At 47.2% G+C, this 24,150-nt stretch overlaps 1 protein-coding gene across 1 annotated transcript in view; it reads left to right on the forward strand.

Annotated features, from left to right (window-relative positions):
* Positions 1-7,865: 7,865 nt before the first annotated feature.
* LOC142910916 (uncharacterized) overlaps positions 7,866-24,150 on the forward strand; it is an 84,441-nt gene continuing 68,156 nt past the window's right edge. Inside the window, exons 1-3 of the mRNA XM_076060169.1 lie at positions 7,866-8,353; positions 11,619-11,682; positions 13,692-14,097. Coding sequence (XP_075916284.1) covers positions 7,866-8,353; positions 11,619-11,682; positions 13,692-14,097 — 958 coding nt within the window. The remainder of the gene's footprint in view (positions 8,354-11,618; positions 11,683-13,691; positions 14,098-24,150) is intronic.

The following is a 24,150-nucleotide window of genomic DNA, read 5'->3' on the forward strand; positions in this document are numbered from 1 at the left end:
GTCAAGGACATGGGCTCGCATTCGCTGGTCCGTCACTATGTAGTCCAGCAGATGTTCTTGCTTGGACCCGGCATGCATCCATGATGTTGTGTGGATGCGCCGATGCCGGAACAGCGTGTTGGTAATTACAAGCCCATGGGCTGCACAAAAATCTAGCAGCCTCCTACCGTTGTTATTGAGCTGATCTGGCCCATGCCCTCCAATCACTCCAGACCAGGTGCCAGTATCATGACCAACTCGGGCATTGAAGTCACCCAACATGATGACTCTATCCCGAGGGGCCACTTTAGCCAGCACCTGTGACAGGAGGTCATAGAAGGCATCTGACTCATCGGCTTTGCCTGCATCCCTCCACGGATGTTCATCTTCGGTGGGGGCACAAGCAACCACGACCACCACTCCTCGCCTCCGGCCGATGGGAAGGCGAGCCCAAAGCAGCCCGGGGCCCACAGCCTCCCACACCCCACCGCCACGCTCCCACGCCCCCCCCACCCCCCTGCCCAAAAGAAGACCCACACCCCGCCGCCCGGCAGTCTGCTGCCCCGAGCAGAGGACTGTCCACCCCTCATGGCGGCAGGAGCCAGAGCCGGCCCACCGGACCTCCCGAATGCCGCATAGATCCAGGCGGCACCGGTCCAGCTCCCGACAGAGGAGCGGCAGCCCCTCCTCTGCAGCGAGCGCCCGAACACCCCACGTGGCCAACCGCAGTGGCTCTTCGTTGTTTCTGGAGTAGCCCCGAGGGTAGGTATTCAATCTCCTGGCTCCGCCAATTGGGGTTTGGCCAGGAGACGTCATAGACGCCTGGCCCCCCGGGGCCTCCGGCACAAGCTTAGTTGTTACATATTTCAGTTTAATTCGTAGTTTCGTGGTAATTAATTGAAGGTGGAGGGGTTACCAGCCCCTCGCACCCGTCCAGAGCCCCCGTTTAGCCCCTGTGGTGGACACATATGCCATGAGGGGAGGAGCCAATCAAAATTGGATCTCCCCCCACAGCGCTGTCCACGACAGAGTTGCCCGTCCGGCACCACGAGGAGGTAGGGGGTTGTTTTGCCACACACACACACAGTCACACACACACAGTCAACAACAACAACCGCCATTCGCCACTAAGTGGCGGTGACGTCACCACGACGCTTGTGCCAGGCTATGTGCACCCTGAGGCCACGTGAAGTGTCGAACGCCCGCTGGCAGGAGGTCACGGGGCAGACCCAGGTGCCACGGGTCGACTGACTGAGATGACTGGCTGATGCACCACCTGTGCCCCCTACTGTGCCAACCTGCTGTGCTTTAGCCACCCGGCGCTCCGTTCGCTGTTGTGAGCGTCGCTCCTCCGCCCTCCGTTGTTGTTGGAGGGCGACTGCCTCCAACTGCCCAGTAGCATCCTTCACGAGCCTCCTCCACAGAGGCCGATCTTGACACCGCTGGTACCAGTCATCGGCAAGTCCACTCAGCTCCACGTCCTCCTGTACCACATCACTCCATCTCTTCTCTAGCCCGTGCCGCGCCCGCTTAGCCCCCTCAATCCGGCCAAACAAAAGCTGTTTCGGCATGCGGTGGCTGGGCATGCGGGCTACATGACCCAGCCATCGCAGCCTTGCCTGCCGGAGGAGCTCACCGATGGGACCCTGCCCAGATCTTTCAAGGATTTGTGAGCTCCTCACACAATCCAGTCTGGTTAAACCCAGGATGGATCGTAGGCAGGCCAGCCTAAATGTTTCTAACCGGCGAAGATGTTCCATTAGGGGGGTCCACGTTTCGCAAGCGTAGAGAAGGGAGGGAATGACCGTGGCCGAGAAGACCTGAAGCTTAGTGCGGAGCGACAGACCAGGTAGCTTCCACACAGCGTTACGCAACCGATGAAAAGATATTGCCGCTCGACTGATTCGGAGTGAGACCTCTGCTGTTAAATTGGAGCCAGTCATAAGCACACTGCCCAGGTATGGGAAACTCTCCACTCTCTCCACAACTGCCCCATCACCGATTGGGAGTTGTGGGGGTGGAGTGTCCGATGGTACAAAATACCCAGGCAGGTGCTTAGTTTTGGTGGGGCTGATGGTAAGGCCCCACCTCTTAGTGGCACGCTCCAGTCTCAGCAGCAGCGTCTCCAACTCCTCCTCTGACTGAGCAGCTATTACCGTCACACACACACAGTCACACACACAGTCACACACACACAGTCACACACACAGTCACACACACACAGTCACACACACAGTCACACACACAGTCACACACACACAGTCACACACACAGTCACACACACACAGTCACACACACAGTCACACACACAGTCACACACACACAGTCACACACACACAGTCACACACACAGTCACACACACAGTCACACACACACAGTCACACACATACAGTCACACACACACACAGTCACACACACACAGTCACACACACACACACAGTCACACACACAGTCACACACAGTCACACACACACACAGTCACACACACACAGTCAGTCACTTTCACACACACACACACAGTCACACACACAGTCACACACACACACAGTCACACACACAGTCACACACAGTCACATACACACACAGTCACACACACAGTCACACACACACAGTCACACACACAGTCACACACACACAGTCACACACACAGTCACACACACACAGTCACACACACAGTCACACACACAGTCACAGTCACACACAGAGTCACACACACACAGTCACAAACACAGTCACACACACACACAGTCAGTCACTTTCACACACACACAGTCACACACACACACACAGTCAATCACTTTCACACACACACACACAGTCACACACACACACAGTCACACACACACAGTCACACACACACAGTCTCTCACAAACACACAGTCACACACACAGTCACACACAGTCACACACACACACACAGTCACACACACACAGTCACTCAGTCACACACAAAACAAACAAACAAACATCCCCCATATAGCCTTAACAGACTGTAGGGGCAAGTGCTGTTAGCGAGCACCTATGAAGGCCGGAACGGTACACGAGGGGGTGGGTGGCCAGCACCACGCCCGACCGCCTTTGTCTCCCCAGTGGCGATTTTACACACCGCACCAGGTACTCATTTTGAGGCTGAGTCGACCTAGGGGAGGCCCAGGACCGGTTCAGATAATCGTCACTGGTGTTGGCCGTGAGCGGGAATCGAACCCGGGTCGCCAGGTTCATAGCGCAGCGCGCTAACCGCTACACCATCGCTCCCCCACACACAGTCACACACACACACACAGTCACACACACACAGTCACACACACACAGTCACACACACAGTCACACACACACAGTCACACACATACACACACACTGTCACACACACACAGTCACACACACACAGTCAGTCACTTTCACACACACACAGTCACACACACACACAGTCACACACACAGTCACACACACAGTCACACACACACAGTCACACACACAGTCACACACACACAGTCACACACAAAGATAAAGACAAAGATCCCCCGTATAGCCTTAACAGACTGTAGGGGCAAGTGCTGTTAGCGAGCACCTATGAAGGCCGGAACGGTACACGAGGGGGTGGGTGGCCAGCACCACGCCCGACCGCCTTTGTCTCCCTAGTGGCAATGTTTACACACCGCACCAGGTACTCATTTGAGGCTGAGTCGACCTAGGGGAGGCCCAGGACCGGTTCAGATAATTGTCACTGGTGTTGGCCGTGAGCGGGAATCGAACCCGGGTCGCCAGGTTCATAGCGCAGCGCGCTAACCGCTACACTACCACACACACACAGTCTCACACACACAGTCATACACACACACAGTCACACACAGTCATAAACACAGTCACACAGTCACACACACACACAGTCACACACACGCAGTCACACACACACACAGTCACACACACACAGTCTCACACACACAGTCACACACACACAGTCACACACACACAGTCACACACACAGTCACACACACACAGTCACACACATACACACACACTGTCACACACACACAGTCACACACACACAGTCAGTCACTTTCACACACACACAGTCACACACACACACAGTCACACACACACAGTCACACAACAACAAAGACAAAGATCCCCCATATAGCCTTAACAGACTGTAGGGGCAAGTGCTGTTAGCGAGCACCTATGAAGGCCGGAACGGTACACGAGGGGGTGGGTGGCCAGCACCACTCCCGACCGCCTTTGTTTCCCTAGTGGCAATGTTTACACAACGCACCAGGTACTCATTTGAGGCTGAGTCGACCTAGGGGAGGCCCGGGACCGGTTCAGATAATCGTCACTGGTGTTGGCCGTGAGCGGGAATCGAACCCGGGTCGCCAGGTTCATAGCGCAGCGCGCTAACCGCTACACTACCACACACACACAGTCTCACACACACAGTCATACACACACACAGTCACACACAGTCATAAACACAGTCACACAGTCACACACACACACAGTCACACACACGCAGTCACACACACACACACACAGTCACACACACACAGTCTCACACACACAGTCACACACACAGTCACACACACACAGTCACACACACAGTGGGGAGGGGGAGGTCAGCCCCCGTGCACCTAGCCTGGCACAGGGAGGTCAACACGTGACAACTGGGTCTGCCCACGTGACCTCCTCGTGCACCTAGCCTGGCACGGGGCAGTCACCTTCTGTAACGGGAAGCCATCTTCCGTGATGGGTTTTCATTCCACCAATCAAAAGAGGGGTTGGGGGGGGGTGACGTAGCAACGCCGGCAGCCAATCGGTGGAGCGCCTCGCGACAGCAGGGGGCGTCTGAGGTCGCCGTGGTGTTGAGAGACGCTCGGACATCGCCAAGCAACAACAACAACTACTACTTTTATATCTACTGCTGCTACCTTGTGAGTATTACTACTGTTATTATCACTACTGCTACCCTGTGAGTATCACAATCACAACTAATACTACTTATATATCTACTGTTGCTACCTTGTGAGTATTACTACTGTTATCACTACTGCTACCCTGTGAGTATCACCACAACAACAACAACTACTACTTATATATCTACTGCTGCTACCTTGTGAGTATTACTACTGTTATTATCACTACTGCTACCCTGTGAGTATCACAATCACAACTAATACTACTTATATATCTACTGCTGCTACCTTGTGAGTATTACTACTGTTATTATCACTACTGCTACCCTGTGAGTATCACAATCACAACTAATACTACTTATATATTTACTGCTGCTACCTTGTGAGTATTACTACTGTTATTATCACTACTGCTACCCTGTGAGTATCACAATCACAACTAATACTACTTATATATCTACTGCTGCTACCTTGTGAGTATTACTACTGTTATTATCACTACTGCTACCCTGTGAGTATCACAACAACCGCAACTACTTATATATCTACTGCTGCTACCTTGTGAGTATTACTACTGTTATTATCACTGCTGCTACCTTGTGAGTATCACAACAACTACTTATATATCTGCTGCTGCTACCTTGTGAGTATTACTACTGTTATTATCACTACTGCTACCCTGTGAGTATCACAACAACATCAACTTATATATCTACTGCTGCTACCTTGTGAGTATTACTACTCGTATTATCACTGCTGCTACCCTGTGAGTATCACAACAACTACTTATATATCTACTGCTGCTACCTTGTGAGTATTACTACTGTTATTATCACTACTGCTACCCTGTGAGTATCACAACAACAACAACTGGTGTGGTAGTTGTTGTTGTAAGCGGTAGACATTACTCACCGCCATTCAGCAACACCGCCAGGCCTCTGTGTGGTAGAGTCACCACGCTTTGTGTAGACACAGTGGTGGCCGTGTGGCTGTGTGTGTGTAGCCCGCACGCCCAGAGCCCACATGGCAAACACAGCTGCTGTTAGGGCGGTCTATGGTGCAGTGTTGAGTCTATGGTGCAGTGTTGAGTCTATGGTGCAGTGTTGAGTCTGTGGTGTAGTGTTGAGTCTATGGTGCAGTGTTGAGTCTATGGTTCAGTGATGAGTCTATGGTGCAGTGTTAGTCTATGGTGCAGTGTTGAGTCTATGGGCAGTGTTGAGTCTATGGTGCAGTGTTGAGTCTATGGTGCAGTGTTGAGTCTATGGTGTAGTGTTGAGTCTATGGGTAGTGTTGAGTCTATGGTGCAGTGTTGAGTCTATGGTACAGTGTTGAGTCTATGGTGCAGTGTTGAGTCTATGGTGTAGTGCTAGTCTATGGTGCAGTGTTGAGTCTGTGGTGCAGTGTTGAGTCTATGGTGCAGTGCTGAGTCTATGGTGCAGTGTTAGTCTATGGGTAGTGTTGAGTCTATAGTGTAGTGTGAGTCTATGGTGTAGTGTTAGTCTATGGTACAGTGTTGAGTCTATGGGTAGTGTTGAGTCTATGGTGCAGTGTTGAGTCTATGGTGCAGTGTTGAGTCTATGGTGCAGTGTTGAGTCTATAGTGCAGTGTTGAGTCTATGGTACAGTATTGTGTATGGTGCAGTGTTGAATCTATGGTGTAGTGTTGAGTCTATGGTGTAGTGTTGAGTCTATGGGTAGTGTTGAGTCTATGGGTAGTGTTGAGTCTATGGTGCAGTGTTGAGTTTATGGTGCAGTGTTGAGTCTATGGCGCAGTGTTGAGTCTATGGTGCAGTATTGAGTCTATAGTGTAGTGTGAGTCTATGGTGTAGTGTTTGTCTATGGTGCAGTGTTGAGTCTATGGTTTAGTGTTGAGTCTATGGTGCAGTGTTGAGTCTATGGTACAGTCTTGAGTCTATGGTGTAGTGTTAGTCTATGGTGCAGTGTTGAGTCTATGGTGCAGTGTTTGTCTATGGTTCAGTGTTGAGTCTATGGTTCAGTGTTGAGTCTATGGTGTAGTGTGAGTCTATGGTGCAGTGTTGAGTCTATGGTGGAGTGTTGAGTCTATGGTGCAGTGTTGAGTCTATGGGTAGTGTTGAGTCTATGGGTAGTGTTGAGTCTATGGTGTAGTGTTTGTCTATGGTGCAGTGTTGAGTCTATGGTTCAGTGTTGAGTCTATGGTGTAGTGTGAGTCTATGGTGCAGTGTTGAGTCTATGGTGCAGTGTTGAGTCTATGGTGCAGTGTTGAGTCTATGGGTAGTGTTGAGTCTATGGGTAGTGTTGAGTCTATGGTGTAGTGTTTGTCTATGGTGCAGTGTTGAGTCTATGGTTCAGTGTTGAGTCTATGGTGTAGTGTGAGTCTATGGTGCAGTGTTGAGTCTATGGTGCAGTGTTGAGTCTATGGTGCAGTGTTGAGTCTATGGGTAGTGTTGAGTCTATGGGTAGTGTTGAGTCTATGGTGTAGTGTTTGTCTATGGTGCAGTGTTGAGTCTATGGTTCAGTGTTGAGTCTATGGTGTAGTGTGAGTCTATGGTGCAGTGTTGAGTCTATGGTGCAGTGTTGAGTCTATGGTGCAGTGTTGAGTCTATGGGTAGTGTTGAGTCTATGGGTAGTGTTGAGTCTATGGTGTAGTGTTTGTCTATGGTGCAGTGTTGAGTCTATGGTTCAGTGTTGAGTCTATGGTGTAGTGTGAGTCTATGGTGCAGTGTTGAGTCTATGGTGCAGTGTTGAGTCTATGGTGCAGTGTTGAGTCTATGGGTAGTGTTGAGTCTATGGGTAGTGTTGAGTCTATGGTGTAGTGTTTGTCTATGGTGCAGTGTTGAGTCTATGGTGCAGTGTTGAGTCTATGGTGCAGTGTTGAGTCTATGGTGTAGTGTTGAGTCTATGGTACAGTGTTGAGTCTATGGTGGTGGTGACGGTGGTGCGTGTGGTGGTGGTGGTGGTGGTGACGGCGGCGGTGGTCGCAGTGTGTGCAGGTTGCAGGATGGCCTCGAGCGAGGGCAGCGTCGGACCGTGCCCCTGCCGCCGCTCTGCGTCCGGCGGCGGCGTCAGAGCCGCCGCCACGAACGACGCGGCCGCGGCCGTCGCCGCCGCCTTCAGCGACTTCGTCCGCGTGAGGTTTGGCGACGTCGACGGCTTCGGCGATTCCGACGGCGCCGACTGCAGCGACTCCGGCGGCGTCGCCTTCAGCGACAGGAGCGCCGACTGCGACGGTGTCGGCGTCCCCTACGGCGACATCATCGGCAACGTTGATGGCTTTGGCTTCGGCGACGTCAACAGCGCCGACGACATGGACAGGATTGGCGACGACGATGACGACGATGGTGGTGGTGGTGGTGGTGTTGAGTGCCGTGGCGGTCACGGCGGTGGTGAGCGCGGTGACGGTGGCCGTGGTGGTGCCGGATTGAACGAGGACTCTGACAGCTCCGTCCCCACAGTGCCGGAGAAGACGCGCAAACGGCAACACCAGAGGTACACTTACACACACACACACTTACACACTTACACACACACACACTTACGTACACACACCAACACACACTTACACACACACACTTACACACACTTACACACACACACCAACACACACACACTTACACACGCACACTTACACACACTTACACACACTTACACACACACTTACAGACACACTTACATACACTTACACACACACACTTACACACACACACTTACACACACACACTTACGTACACACACTTACACACACACACACACACTTACACACACTTACACACACACACCAACACACACACTTACACACATACACTTACACACACTTACACTTACACACACTTCCACACACTTCCACACACTTACACACACTTACATACACTTACGCACACTTACACACACTTACACACACACACTTACGTACACACACTTACACACACTTACACACACACACTTACACACACTTACACACACCAACACACACATACACTTACACACACTTACACTTACACACACTTACACACACTTACACACACACTTACATACACTTACGCACACTTACACACACTTACACACACACACTTACGTACACACACCAACACACACTTACACACACAAACTTACACACACTTACACACACACACTTACACACACACACTTACACACACACTTACACACACTTACACACACACTTACACACACTTACACACACACTTACATACACTAACGCACACTTACACACACTTACACACACACACTTACGTACACACACCAACACACACTTACACACACGAACTTACACACACTTACACACACACACTTACACACACACACTTACACACACACACTTACACACACTTACACACACACTTACATACACTTACGCACACTTACACACACTTACACACACACACACTTACGTACACACACCAACACACACTTACACACACACTTACACACACTTACACACACACACCAACACACACACACACATACACTTACACACACTTACACACACACTTACGCACACTTACACACACTTACACACACACACTTACACACACACACTTACACACACACACTTACACACACATTCTCTGGTTCTTTCCAGAGAATGTGTGTGTACACACATCAGGCAAAGGGGGTCAGCCTCTAAAGGCAAACTGTTTATAAAGGTTGAAAATGGGCGTGGCCCAAGTGTCGTCAGCAGCATGGGCGGGGCAGCTTATGTTAATGTAGCCCAGGTGTCAGCAGCATGGGCGGGGCAGCTTATGTTAATGTAGCCCAGGTGTCAGCAGGATAAGCGGGGCAGCTTATGTTAATGTAGCCCAACTGTCAGCAGCATGACACTTTGGGTGTCTTTGTGGGTGAGTGTCACTGTGGGTGTCACTGAGTGTCACTGTGGGTGTTACTGTGGGTGTCACTGTGGGTGTCACTGTGAGTGTCACTGTGAGTGTCACTGTGGGTGAGTGTCACTGTGAGTGTCACTGTGGATGAGTGTCACTGTGAGTGTCACTGTGGGTGTCACTGAGTGTCACTGTGGGTGAGTGTCACTGTGAGTGTCACTGTGGGTGTCACTGAGTGTCACTTTGGGTGTTACTGTGGGTGTCACTGTGGGTGTCACTGTGAGTGTCACTGTGGGTGAGTGTCACTGTGGGTGAGTGTCACTGTGAGTGTCACTGTGGGTGAGTGTCACTGTGAGTGGCACTGTGAGTGTCACTGTGAGTGTCACTGTGAGTGAGTGTCACTGTGGGTGAGTGTCACTGTGTATGAGTGTCACTGAGTGTCACTGTGAGTGTCACTGTGAGTGTCACTGTGGGTGAGTGTCACTGTGAGTGTCACTGTGAGTGTCACTGTGGGTGTCACTGTGGGTGTCACTGTGAGTGTCACTGTGGGTGAGTGTCACTGAGTGTCACTGTGGGTGAGTGTCACTGTGGGTGAGTGTCACTGTGTGTGAGTGTCACTGTGAGTGTCACTGTGGGTGAGTGTCACTGTGAGTGTCACTGTGAGTGTCACTGTGAGTGTTACTGTGAGTGTCACTGTGAGTGTCACTGTGGGTGTCACTGTGAGTGTCACTGTGAGTGTCACTGTGACTGAGTGTCACTGAGTGTCACTGTGGCTGAGTGTCACTGTGAGTGTCACTGTGAGTGTCACTGTGGCTGAGTGTCACTGTGAGTGTCACTGTGAGTGTCACTGTGGCTGAGTGTCACTGTGAGTGTCACTGTGAGTGTCACTTTGAGTGTCACTGTGAGTGTCACTGTGAGTGTCACTGTGAGTGTCACTGTGGCTGAGTGTCACTGTGAGTGTCACTGAGTGTCACTGTGGCTGTGTCACTGTGAGTGTCACTGTGGCTGAGTGTCACTGTGAGTGTCACTGTGAGTGTCACTGTGGCTGAGTGTCACTGTGAGTGTCACTGTGAGTGTCACTGTGGCTGAGTGTCACTGTGAGTGTCACTGTGAGTGTCACTGTGGCTGAGTGTCACTGTGAGTGTCACTGTGAGTGTCACTTTGAGTGTCACTGTGAGTGTTACTGTGAGTGTCACTGTGAGTGTCACTGTGAGTGTCACTGTGGCTGAGTGTCACTGTGAGTGTCACTGAGTGTCACTGTGGCTGTGTCACTGTGAGTGTCACGGTGAGTGTCACTGTGGCTGAGTGTCACTGTGGCTGAGTGTCACTGTGAGTGTCACTGTGAGTGTCACTGTGTTACTGTGAGTGTCACTGTGGGTGAGTGTCACTGTGTCACTGTGAGTGTCACTGTGACTGAGTGTCACTGAGTGTCACTGTGGCTGAGTGTCACTGTGAGTGTCACTGTGTCACTGTGGCTGAGTGTCACTGTGAGTGTCACTGTGTCACTGTGAGTGTCACTGAGTGTCACTGTGGCTGTGTCACTGTGAGTGTCACTGTGAGTGTCACTGTGGCTGAGTGTCACTGTGGCTGAGTGTCACTGTGAGTGTCACTGTGAGTGTCACTGTGAGTGTCACTGTGAGTGTCACTTTGAGTGTCACTGTGAGTGTCACTGTGTCACTGTGAGTGTCACTGTGGCTGAGTGTCACTGTGAGTGTCACTGAGTGTCACTGTGGCTGTGTCACTGTGAGTGTCACTGTGAGTGTCACTGTGGCTGAGTGTCACTGTGAGTGTCACTGTGAGTGTCACTGTGGCTGAGTGTCACTGTGAGTGTCACTGTGTCACTGTGGCTGAGTGTCACTGTGAGTGTCACTGTGAGTGTCACTGTGGCTGAGTCTCACTGTCACCCTGGTTGTCCACAGCTCCGTCTCCGGCAGGAGGAAGAGAACGATGACTCAGATCACGCCGTCTGCAGCGTGCCCACAGGTGTGGGGGTGTGTGTGTGGGGTGTGTGTGTGTGACCCTGTGTGTGTGTGTGTGTGACCCTGTGTGTGTGTGTGACCCTGTGTGTGTGTGTTACCCTGTGTGTGTGTGACCCTGTGTGTGTGTGTGTGACCCTGTGTGTGTGTGACCCTGTGTGTGTGTGACACTACGTGTGTGTGGGGGTGTGTGCGTGTGTGTGACCCTGTGTGTATGTGGGGGTGTGTTTGTGACCCTGTGTGTGTGTGTGTGTGACCCTGTGTGTGTGTGACCCTGTGTGTGTGTGACCCTGTGTGTGTGTGACACTACGTGTGTGTGGGGGTGTGTGCGTGTGTGTGACCCTGTGTGTATGTGGGGGTGTGTTTGTGACCCTGTGTGTGTGTGTGTGTGTGACCCTGTGTGTGTGTGACCCTGTGTGTGTGTGTGACCCTGTGTGTGTGTGACCCTGTGTGTGTGTGACACTACGTGTGTGTGGGGGTGTGTGCGTGTGTGTGTGACCCTGTGTGTATGTGGGGGTGTGTTTGTGACCCTGTGTGTGTGTGTGTGTGACCCTGTGTGTGTGTGACCCTGTGTGTGTGTGACCCTGTGTGTGTGTGACACTACGTGTGTGTGGGGGTGTGTGCGTGTGTGTGTGACCCTGTGTGTATGTGGGGGTGTGTTTGTGACCCTGGGTGTGTGTGGGGGTGTGTGCGGGTGTGTGTGACACTACGTGTGTGTGACCCTGTGTGTGTGTGTGTGGGTGGTTGTCTGTGTGTGTGTGACCCTGTGTGTGTGTTTGTGACCCTGCGTGGGTGTGTGTGACTGTGTGTGTGACCCTGTGTGTGTGACCCTGTGTGTGTGTGACCCTGTGTGTGTGTGGGGGTGTGTGTGTGTGTGACCCTGCCTGGCACAAGCATCGTGGTGACATCACCGCCACTTAGTGGCGAATGGCGGTTGTTGTTGTTGTTGACCCTGTGTGTGTGTGTCTGTTAGATATATTTTGTCACGTGATTTTGTGGTAATTTATTGAAGGTGGAGGGGTTACCAGCCCCTCGCACCCATCCAGAGCCCCCATTTAGCCGCTGTGGTAGCTACAAACGCCTTGAGGGGAAAAGCCAATCGGAATTGGCCCTCCCCCCACAGCACTGTCCACGACAGCATTGCCCGTCCGGCACCACGAGGATGTAGGGGGTTGTCTCCTCGGCCACGGTCTTTCCCTCCCTTCTCTACGCTTGCGAAACGTGGACCCCCCTAACGGAACATCTTCGCCGGTTATAAACACTTAGGCTGGCCTGCCTACGATCCATCCTGGGTTTAACCTGGCTGGATTGTGTTAGGAGCTCACAAATCCTTTAAAAGATCTGGGCAAGGTCCCATCTGTGAGCTTCACCGGCAGGCAAGGCTGCGTTGGCTGGGTCATGTAGCCGCATGCCCAGCCACCGCATGCCCAAACAGCTTTTGTTCGGCCGGATCGAGGGGGCTAAACGGGCTCGGCACCTCCTGCCAGCGGGCGTTGGACACTTCACGTGGCCTCAAGGTGCACATAGCCTGGCACAAGCGTCGTGGTGACGTCACGTAGCCACGAAGTTATGTCGCCGCCACTTAGTGGCGAATGGCGGTTGTTGTGACCCTGTGGGTGTATGTGACTGTGTGTGTGTGGGGGTGTGTGGGTTGGTGCCTGTGTGTGTGACCCTGTGTGTGTGTGGGTTGGTGCCTGTGTGTGTGACCCTGTGTGTGTGTGTGGGTTGGTGCCTGTGTGTGTGACCCTGTGTGTGTGTGGGTGTGTGTGGGTTGGTGCCTGTGTGTGTGACCCTGTGTGTGTGTCTGTGTCTGTGTGGGGGTGTGTGTGACCCACCACGGTGGTGGTGGTCGGGGTGGTGGTGGTGGTGATGGTGACGATAGTGGCGATGGTGGTGATGATATCGGTGGTGGCGATGCCGATGGTGGTGACGGTGGTGGCGATGGTGGTGGCGATGGCGGTAGTGGTCACACTGAGGAGCGCTGGGCACCAGCCCTCGTCTCTCTGCCTCCCACAGGTCCACTGCCGCCACTGTACGGGGGAGGCCGAGACGCCTGCACGTGGAAGAGGAGCTGGCGCCGGTGATGGTGGTGATGGTGGAAGTGGTGGTGGTGGTGGTGATGGTGGTGGTGGTGGTGGTGGAAGTGGTGGTAGTGGTGGTGATGGTGGTAGTGGTGGTGGTGATGGTGGTGTTGGTGGTGGTGATGGTAGTAGTGGTGGTGCTGGTGGTAGTTGTGGTGCTGGTGGTGATGGTGGTGCTGGTGGTGGTGCTGGTGGTGATGGTGGTGGTGATGGTGGTGGTGGTGGTGATGGTGGTGGTGGTGGAAGTGGTGGTAGTGGTGGTGATGGTGGTAGTGGTGGTGGTGATGGTGGTGTTGGTGGTGGTGGTAGTGGTGGTGCTGGTGGTGGTGCTGGTGGTGATGGTGGGGGTGATGGTGGTGATGGTGGTGGTGCTGGTGGTGGTGCTGGTGGTGATGGTGGTGGTGGTGATGATGGTGGGGGTGATGGTGGTGATGGTGGTAGTGATGGTGTTGCTGGTGAGAAAATGGAGGAGGAGGAGGAGGAGGAAGAGGAGGAGGGTGAGGAGGAAGAGGTGAGGGTCAGGACGCACACACTCACCCACGTGTGTGTGTGTAGGTGTGTGAGTGTGTAGGTGTGTGAGTGTGTAGGTGTGTGTGTGTGTAGGTGTTTGTGTGTAGGTGTGTGAGTGTGTAGGTGTTTGTGTGTGTGTGGTGTGTAGGTGTTTGTGTGTATGTGTGTGTGTGTGGTGTGGTTTAACTCGTGGTTTCGTGGACCCCCCTAATGGAACATCTTCGCCGGTTAGAAACATTTAGGCTGGCCTGCCTACGATCCATCCTGGGTTTAACCAGACTGGATTGTGTGAGGAGCTCACAAATCCTTGAAAGATCTGGACAAAGTCCCATCGGTGAGCTCCTCCGGCGGGCAAGGCTGCGATTGCTGGGTCATGTAAGCCCGCATGCCCAGCCAACGCATGCCGAAACAGCTTTTGTTCGGCTGGATTGAGGGGGCTAAGCGGGCGCGGCTCGGGCTAGAGAAGAGATGGAGTGATGTAGTACAGGAGGACGTGGAGCTGAGTGGACTTGCCGATGACTGGTACCAGCGGTGTCAAGATCGGCCTCTGTGGAGGAGGCTCGTGAAGGATGCTACTGGGCAGTTGGAGGTAGTCGCCCTCCAACAACAACGGAGGGCGGAGGAGCGACGCTCACAACAACGAGCGGAGTGCCGGGTGGCTAAAGCACAGCAGGTTGGCACAGTAGGGGGCACAGGTGGTGCATCAGCCAGTCATCTCAGTCAGTTGACCTGTGGCACCTGGGTCTGCCCCGTGACCTCCTGCCAGTGGGCATTCGCCACTTCACATGGCCTCAGGGTGCACATAGCTTGGCACAAGCGTCGTGGTCATGTCACCACCACTTAGTGGCGAATGGCGGTTGTTGTTGTGTGGTGTGGGAAGCTGTAAGCCCCAGGCTACTTTGGGCTCGCCTTCCCATCAACCAGAGGCGAGGAGTGGTGGTCGTGGTTACTTAAGCCCCCACCGAAGACGGACATCTTTTGGGAGGATGCAGGCAAGGTCGATGAGTCAGATGCCTTCTATGACCTCCTGTAACAGGTGCTGGCTAAAGTGGCCCCTCGGGATAGAGTCGTCTTGTTTGGTGACTTCAATGCCCGAGTTGGTCATGATGCTGGCACCTGGTCTGGGGTGATTGGAAGGCATGGGCCAGATCAGCTCAATAACAACGGTAGGAGGCTGCTATTTTTGTGGAGCCCATGGGCTTGTAATTACCAACACGCTGTTCCGGCATCGGCGCATCCACACAACATCATGGATGCATGCCGGGTCCAAGCAAGAACATCTGCTGGACTACATAGTGACAGAACAGCGGATGCGGGCCGATGTCCTTCATACCAGGACCTACCGTGGAGCTGATCTGCCGACTGACCATCGACTTGTCATCTGTAAGATGCGCCTGCCATTCTTCCACTCCGGTGGTGGGTGTACACCCAGGACCCCATTTCAACCTAAGGCGGCCTGGTCTCAACTAGTTGATGAAAGTTGCAAGCGAGAATTTCATCATCGCTTGCGGCTGGGGTTGGCATCGTCCCTCACTCCTCCAGATGTCGAGGGTAAATGGGCGAGGTTTAGGACTGTGACTCATGCAGCTGCAATGGCTGCTTTGGGTACGCGGTCCACACCTCCTCAGAGACCCTGGCTGACAGAGGACAAGTTCAGGCTGGCTGAGAAAAAGCGACAGGTCCCCTCTCATTGTCTACAGCATTCCACGTCAGAGAATGAGGAGGCTGGCCGCAGCCTTCTCTCGGAGGTTCGGAGAACTGTGAGGCGCTGCAAGGATGGGTGGTGGACGTGGGTTTTTGAGGAGATGGAATCTGCCTCAATGGCCCGTGATCACAAATCGCTCTTTAATTCCATCAAAAAGTAACCTGCAGCGGCACACCTATTACCATCATTAGGGGAAAAAAACGGTGATCCAATCTCCAACCCCCAGGAACAGGTTTTCAGATTTGCTGAGCATTTCTGTGAGGTCCTGGGGAAGGTGAAATCCCTCGGCCTGGAAAACATCATGGGACAAAGTGGGGATGACCCTGCTGAGGCTGAGGTGCCGCAAATATTGGAAGCAGAAGTCACCCCCTGTGAGTGGCTGGCTGAGGTGCCATCTGTTGAGGAAGTACTGAAGGCGATCCAGAGCCTGAGACCAGGAAAGGCACCGGGCAGAGATGATCTCCCAAGCAAAATGCTGAGGGATGGTGGCATTTGTGCATAGACTGCCCTACATGACATCATAACAACAGTCTGGACCACTGGATGGGTTCTGCAGGATTTGAAGGATGCCCTGGTGGTCCCCCACTTTGTAGTAAGGGGACCGCACAGACTGTAACAACGACAGGGGCATATCACTCCTCAGTGTGCCTGGAAAGGTCCTGACAAGAATGATTTAACATCGCTTTGCCAGGTACGCTGAGGAGAGGCTTGCGGAGCTCCAATGTGGTTTTAGGAAAGGGCGTTGCTGCACAGATGCCATATTTTCTTTCCGTCTGCTAAAGCAGAGGTGTAGGGAATTCCAGCAAGACCTACATCTCTGCTTTATTGACCTGGTCAAGGCCTATGATACCATCAGTAGGCCTGGCTCTGGGTTGGTCTTCGTGCTTTTGGAGTCCCTGACCCGCTGCTCACGATCATTAAGGACCTTCAAGATAGTGAGCGGGCCTGGGTAAATTTACGTGGCCGGGAGTCGGATCCATTCCCTGCTCACTTTGGGGTGCGAGAGGGATGTCATTTGGCTTCGACATTATTTAACATCTATTTCGACCACATAATTCGCGAAGCCTTCAATAGCTATACCGGAGGAATTTTCATCTGGTACAGATACAATGGGAGGCTGATCGATGCCCGGGTGGCTCCCTATTGCTCAACCATGTTATGTATGCCGATGATCTGGTAATTGCGGAGGAGTTGGAGGCGCTGCTGCTGAAACTGGAGCTTGCCACTAAGAGGTGAGGACTTACCATCAGCCCCACTAAAACTATGCACCTGCCAGGGTATTTTGTACCATCGGGCACTCAACCCCCACAACCCAATTGGTGATAGGGCAGTTGTGGAGAGAGTGGAGAGTTTCCCATACCCGACCAGTGTGCTCATGACCGGCTCCGGTTAAACAGCAGCGGTCTCCAAATCAGTTGAGCGGCATTATCTTTTAATAGGTTGCGTAACGCTGTGTGGAAGCTACCTGGTCTGTCGCTCCGCACGAAGCTTCGGGTCTTCTCAGCCACGGTCATTCTCTCCCTTCTCTATGCTTGCGAAACGTGGTCCCCCCTAATGGAACATCTTTGCCAGTTAGAAACATTTAGACTGGCCTGCCTATGATCCATCCTGGGTTTAACTAGGCTGGGTTGTGTGAGGAGCTCACTTATCCTTGAAATTTCTGGACAAAGCCCCATCGGTGAGCTCCTCCGGTAGGCAAGGCTGCGTTGGCTGGGTCATGTAGCCTGCATGCACAGCCACCGCATGCCCAAACAGCTTTTGTTTGTCCGGTTCGAGGGGGCTAACCGGGCGATGCACGGGCTAGAGAAGAGATTGATTGATGTGGTACAGGAGGATGATGAGCTCCAACAACAACGCTCACAACAAAGCGGAGCGCTGGGTTGGCTAAAGCACAGCAAGTTGGCACAGTAGGGGGCACAGGTGGTGCATCAGCCAGTCATCTCAGTCAGTCGACCCGTGGCACCTGGGTCTGCCCTGTGACTTCCTGTCAGCGGGCGTTCGACACTTCACGTGGCTTCAACGTGCACATAGCCTGGCACAAGCGTCGTGGTGACGTCACCGCCACTTAATGTTGTTGTTGAGTTGTAGGTGTGCAGATGTTTGTGTCTATGTGTGTGTGAGTGTATAGGTGTTTGTGTGTGAGTGTGTATGGGTCTCGGAGTCTCTGGGTCTCTGTGTGAGTGTGGATCTCGGTGAGCTTTTTGTGTGAGTCTCTGGGTGTCTGTGTGAGTCTCTGTGTCAGTCTATGGGTGTCTGCATGAGTCTCTGTGGCAGTCTATGGGTGTCTGTGTGAGTCTATAGGTGTCTGTGTGAGTATGTCAGTCTATGGGTGTTTGTGTGAGTCTATGGGTGTCTGTGTGAGTCTCTGTGTAAGTCTATGGGTGTCTGTGTGAGTCTCTATGTCAGTCTATGGGGGTTTGTGTGAGTATATGGGTGTCTATTTGATTCTCTATGTCAGTCTATGGGTGTTTGTGTAAGTCTATGGGTGTTTGTGTCAGTCTATGTGTGAGTCTATGGGTGTTTGTTTGTCTATGGGTGTTTGTGTGAGTCTCTGTGTCAGTCTATGGGTGTTTATGTGAGTCTATGGGTGTTTGTGTGAGTCTCTGTGTGAGTCTGTGGGTCTCTGTGTGAGTCTATGGGTGTTTGTGTGAGTCTATGGGTGTTTGTGTGAGTCTCTGTGTGAGTCTGTGGGTCTCTGTGTGAGTCTATGGGTGTTTGTGTGAGTCTATGGGTGTCTGTGTGAGTCTCTGTGTGAGTCTATGGGTGTTTGTGTGAGTCTATGGGTGTTTGTGTGAGTCTCTGTGTGAGTCTATGGGTGTTTGTGTGAGTCTATGGGTGTTTGTGTGAATCTCTGTGTGAGTCTGTGGGTCTCTGTGTGAGTCTATGGGTGTTTGTGTGAGTCTCTGTGTGAGTCTATGAGTGTTTGTGTGTCTATGGGTGTTTGTGTGAGTCTATGGGTGTCTGTGTGAGTCTCTGTGTGAGTCTCTGTGTGAGTCTCTGGGTGAGTCGATGGGCCTCCGTAGCAGGTGAGGTAGACAACATATTCTAGCCACTGTCTCATTGTCACCTCTCCTCCGCCCCCCTTCCCAGGTGCTGCGTGGCAACCACAGCCTTGGTGAGTAGCACCGTAACTATACACTACACTATACACTACACTATACACTACACTACTATACACTACACTACTATACACTACACTATACACGACACTATACACTACACTATACACTACACTATACACTACACTATACACTATAAGCCTATTTAATAAGCCTATTTAATACGCCTATTAATAAGGCTATTTAATATGCCTATTTAATACACCTATTTAATAAGTATTTAATGAGCCTATGTATTAAGTCTATTTAATAAGCCTTTTTAATAAGCCTATTTAATAAGTCTATTTAATAAGCCTATTTAATAAGCCTATTTAATATGCCTATTAATAAGCTTATTTAATACGCCTATTTAATACACCTATTTAATAAGTATTTAATGAGCCTATGTATTAAGTCTATTTAATAAGCCATTTTAATAAGCCTATTTAATAAGTATTTAATGAGCCTATTTAATAAGCCTATTTATTGAGCCTATTTAATAAGCCTATTTATTGAGCCTATTTAATAAGACTATTTAATAAGCCTATTTAATAAGCCTATTTATTGAGCCTATTTAATAAGTCTATTTAATACGCCTATTTAATGAGCGTATTTAATAAGCCTATTTAATAAGCCTATTTATTGAGCCTATTTAATAAGTCTATTTAATAAGCCTATTTAATAAGCCTCTTTATTGAGCCTATTTAATAAGTCTATTTAATAAGCCTATTTAATAAGTATTTAATGAGCCTATTTAATCAGTCTATTTAATAGGCCTATTTAATAAGTCTAAGTTGCTGAAATAAGCCTATTTAATAAGCCTAAGTTTCTGAATGAGCCTATTTAATAAGCCTAAGTTGCTGAAATAAGCCTATTTAATAAGCCTAAGTTGCTGAATAAGCCTATTTAATAAGCCTAAGTTGCTGAATAAACCTATTTAATAAGTCTAAGTTGCTGAAATAAGCCTATTTAATAAGGCTATTTAATAAGCCTAAGTTGCTGAATAAGCCTATTTAATAAGTCTAAGTTTCTGAAATAAGGCTATTTAATAAGCCAAAGTTGCTGAAATAAGGCTATTTAATAAGTCTAAGTTGCTGAAATAAGCCTATTTAATAAGCCTAAGTTGCTGAAATAAGCCTATTTAATAAGGCTATTTAATGAGCCTAAGTTGCTGAAATAAGACTATTTAATAAGCCTGAGTTTCTGAACTAAGCCTATTTAAAAAGGTATATTTAATACGTCTAAGTTGCTGAAATAAACCTATTTAAAATGCTATTTAATAAGCCTAAGTTGCTGAAATAAACCTGTTTAATAAGGCTATTTAATAAGCATAAGTTGCTGAAATAAGCCTATTTAATAAGGCTCTTTAATAAGTCTATTTAATAAGCCTATTTAATAAGCCTATTTAATAAGCCTATTTAATATGCCTATTTAATAAACACATTTAATAAGTATTTAATGAGCATTTTTAATAAGCCTATTTAAAAAGTCTATTTAATAAGCCTATTTAATAAGTCTATTTAATAAGCCTATTTAATACGCCTATTTAATAAACATATTTAATAAGTATTTAATGAGCCTATTTAATAAGTCTATTTAATAAGCCTTTTTAATAAGCCTATTTAATAAGTCTATTTAATAAGCCTATTTAATAAGTATTTAATGAGCCTATTTAATAAGTCTATTTAATAAGCCTTTTTAATAAGCCTATTTAATAAGCCGATTTAATAAGTCTATTTAATAAGCCTATTTAATAAGCCTATTTAATAAGCCTATTTATTGAGCTTATTTAATGTCTTTTTAATAAGCCTATTTAATAAGCCTATTTAATGAGCCTATTTAATAAGTCTATTTAATAAGCCTATTTAATAGGCCTTTTTAATAAGTCTAAGTTGCTGAAATAAGCCTATTTAATAAGCCTATTTAATAGGCCTATTGAATAAGTCTAAGTTGCTGAAATAAGCCTATTTAATAAGCCTACGTTTCTGAATGAGCCTATTTAATAAGCCTAAGTTGCTGAAATAAGCCTATTAAATAAGCCTAAGTTGCTGAATAAGCCTATTTAATGAGCCTAAGTTGCTGAATAAACCTATTTAATAAGTCTAATTTGCTGAAATAAGCCTATTTAATAAGGCTATTTAATAAGCCTAAGTTGCTGAATAAGCCTATTTAATAAGTCTAAGTTTCTGAAATAAGGCTATTTAATAAGCCTAAGTTGCTGAAATAAGACTATTTAATAAGTCTAAGTTGCTGAAATAAGCCTATTTAATAAGCCTAAGTTGCTGAAATAAGCCTATTTAATAAGGCTATTTAATAAGCCTAAGTTGCTGAAATAAGACTATTTAATAAGTCTAAGTTGCTGAAATAAGGCTATTTAATAAGCCTAAGTTGCTGAACTAAGCCTATTTAAAAAGGTATATTTAATAAGTCTAAGTTGCTGAAATAAACCTATTTAAAAATGCTATTTAATAAGCCTAAGTTGCTGAAATAAACCTGTTTAATAAGGCTATTTAATAAGCATAAGTTGCTGAAATAAGCCTATTTAATAAGCCTAAGTTGCTGAATAAGCCTATTTCATAAGCCTAAGTTGCTGAAATAAGCCTTTTTAATATGTCTCAGTTGCTGAAATAAGCCTATTTAATAAGCCTAAGTTGCTGAAATAAGCCTATTTAAATAGGCTATTTAATAAGCCTAAGTTGCTGAATAAGCCTATTTAATAAGTCTAAGTTGCTGAAATAAGGCTATTTAATAAGCCTAAGTTGCTGAAATAAGCCTATTTAATAAGCCTACGTTGGTGAACTAAGCCTATATAAAAAGGTCTATTTAATAAGTCTAAGTTGCTGAAAAAAACCTATTTAAAAATGCTATTTAATAAGCCTAAATTGCTAGAAATGAAACTGTTTAATAAGGCTATTTAATAAGCATAAGTTGCTGAAATAAGCCTATTTAATAAGCCTAAGTTGCTGAAATAAGCCTATTTAATAAGGCTATTTAATAAGTCTAAGTTGCAGAAATGAACCTATTTAATAATGCTATTTAATACGCCTAATTTGCTTAAATAAGCATATTTAATAAGCCTAAGTTGCTAAAATAAGCCTATTTAATAGGCCTATCTAATAAGTCTAAGTTGCAGAAATAAGCATATTTCATAAGCATATTTAATGAGCCTAAGTTGCTGAAATGTCTATTTAATAAGTCGGTTTAATAAGTCTAAGTTGCTAAAATAAGCCTATTTAATAAGGCTATTTAATAAGCCTAAGTTGCTGAAATAAGCCTATTTAATAAGGCTATTTAATGAGCCTAAGTTGCTGAAAAAAGCCTATTTAATAAGGCTATTTAATGAGCCTAAGTTGCTGAAATAAGCCTATTTACTAAGCCTAAGTTTCTGAACTAAGCCTATTTAAAAATACTATTTAATAAGCCTAAGTTGCTGAAATAAACCTGTTTAATAAGGCTATTTAATAAGCATAAGTTGCTAAAATAAGCCTATTTAATAAGCCTGAGTTGCTAAAATAAGCCTATTTAATGAGGCTATTTAATAAGTCTATTTGATAAGCCTATTTAATAAGCCTATTTAATACGCCTATTAATAAGCCTATTTAATATGCCTATTTAATACACCTATTTAATAAGTATTTAATGAGCCTATGTATTAAGTCTATTTAATAAGCCTTTTTAATAAGCCTATTTAATAAGTCTATTTAATAAGCCTATTTAATAAGCCTATTTAATATGCCTATTAATAAGCTTATTTAATACGCCTATTTAATACACCTATTTAATAAGTATTTAATGAGCCTATGTATTAAGTCTATTTAATAAGCCATTTTAATAAGCCTATTTAATAAGTATTTAATGAGCCTATTTAATAAGCCTATTTATTGAGCCTATTTAATAAGCCTATTTATTGAGCCTATTTAATAAGACTATTTAATAAGCCTATTTAATAAGCCTATTTATTGAGCCTATTTAATAAGTCTATTTAATACGCCTATTTAATGAGCGTATTTAATAAGCCTATTTAATAAGCCTATTTATTGAGCCAATTTAATAAGTCTATTTAATAAGCCTATTTAATAAGCCTCTTTATTGAGCCTATTTAATAAGTCTATTTAATAAGCCTATTTAATAAGTATTTAATGAGCCTATTTAATCAGTCTATTTAATAGGCCTATTTAATAAGTCTAAGTTGCTGAAATAAGCCTATTTAATAAGCCTAAGTTTCTGAATGAGCCTATTTAATAAGCCTAAGTTGCTGAAATAAGCCTATTTAATAAGCCTAAGTTGCTGAATAAGCCTATTTAATAAGCCTAAGTTGCTGAATAAACCTATTTAATAAGTCTAAGTTGCTGAAATAAGCCTATTTAATAAGGCTATTTAATAAGCCTAAGTTGCTGAATAAGCCTATTTAATAAGCCTAAGTTTCTGAATGAGCCTATTTAATAAGCCTAAGTTGCTGAAATAAGCCTATTTAATAAGCCTAAGTTGCTGAATAAGCCTATTTAATAAGCCTAAGTTGCTGAATAAACCTATTTAATAAGTCTAAGTTGCTGAAATAAGCCTATTTAATAAGGCTATTTAATAAGCCTAAGTTGCTGAATAAGCCTATTTAATAAGTCTAAGTTTCTGAAATAAGGCTATTTAATAAGCCTAAGTTGCTGAAATAAGGCTATTTAATAAGTCTAAGTTGCTGAAATAAGCCTATTTAATAAGCCTAAGTTGCTGAAATAAGCCTATTTAATAAGGCTATTTAATGAGCCTAAGTTGCTGAAATAAGACTATTTAATAAGCCTGAGTTTCTGAACTAAGCCTATTTAAAAAGGTATATTTAATAAGTCTAAGTTGCTGAAATAAACCTATTTAAAATGCTATTTAATAAGCCTAAGTTGCTGAAATAAACCTGTTTAATAAGGCTATTTAATAAGCATAAGTTGCTGAAATAAGCCTATTTAATAAGGCTCTTTAATAAGTCTATTTAATAAGCCTATATAATAAGCCTATTTAATAAGCCTATTTAATACGCCTATTTAATAAACACATTTAATAAGTATTTAATGAGCATTTTTAATAAGCCTATTTAA

This window comes from Petromyzon marinus, unplaced genomic scaffold (assembly GCF_048934315.1).
Source record: "Petromyzon marinus isolate PM22_M1 ecotype Great Lakes invasive population unplaced genomic scaffold, UKy_Petmar_22M1.pri1.0 PM_G_Scaffold_162, whole genome shotgun sequence".
In the NCBI taxonomy this organism is placed as follows: domain Eukaryota; kingdom Metazoa; phylum Chordata; class Hyperoartia; order Petromyzontiformes; family Petromyzontidae; genus Petromyzon; species Petromyzon marinus.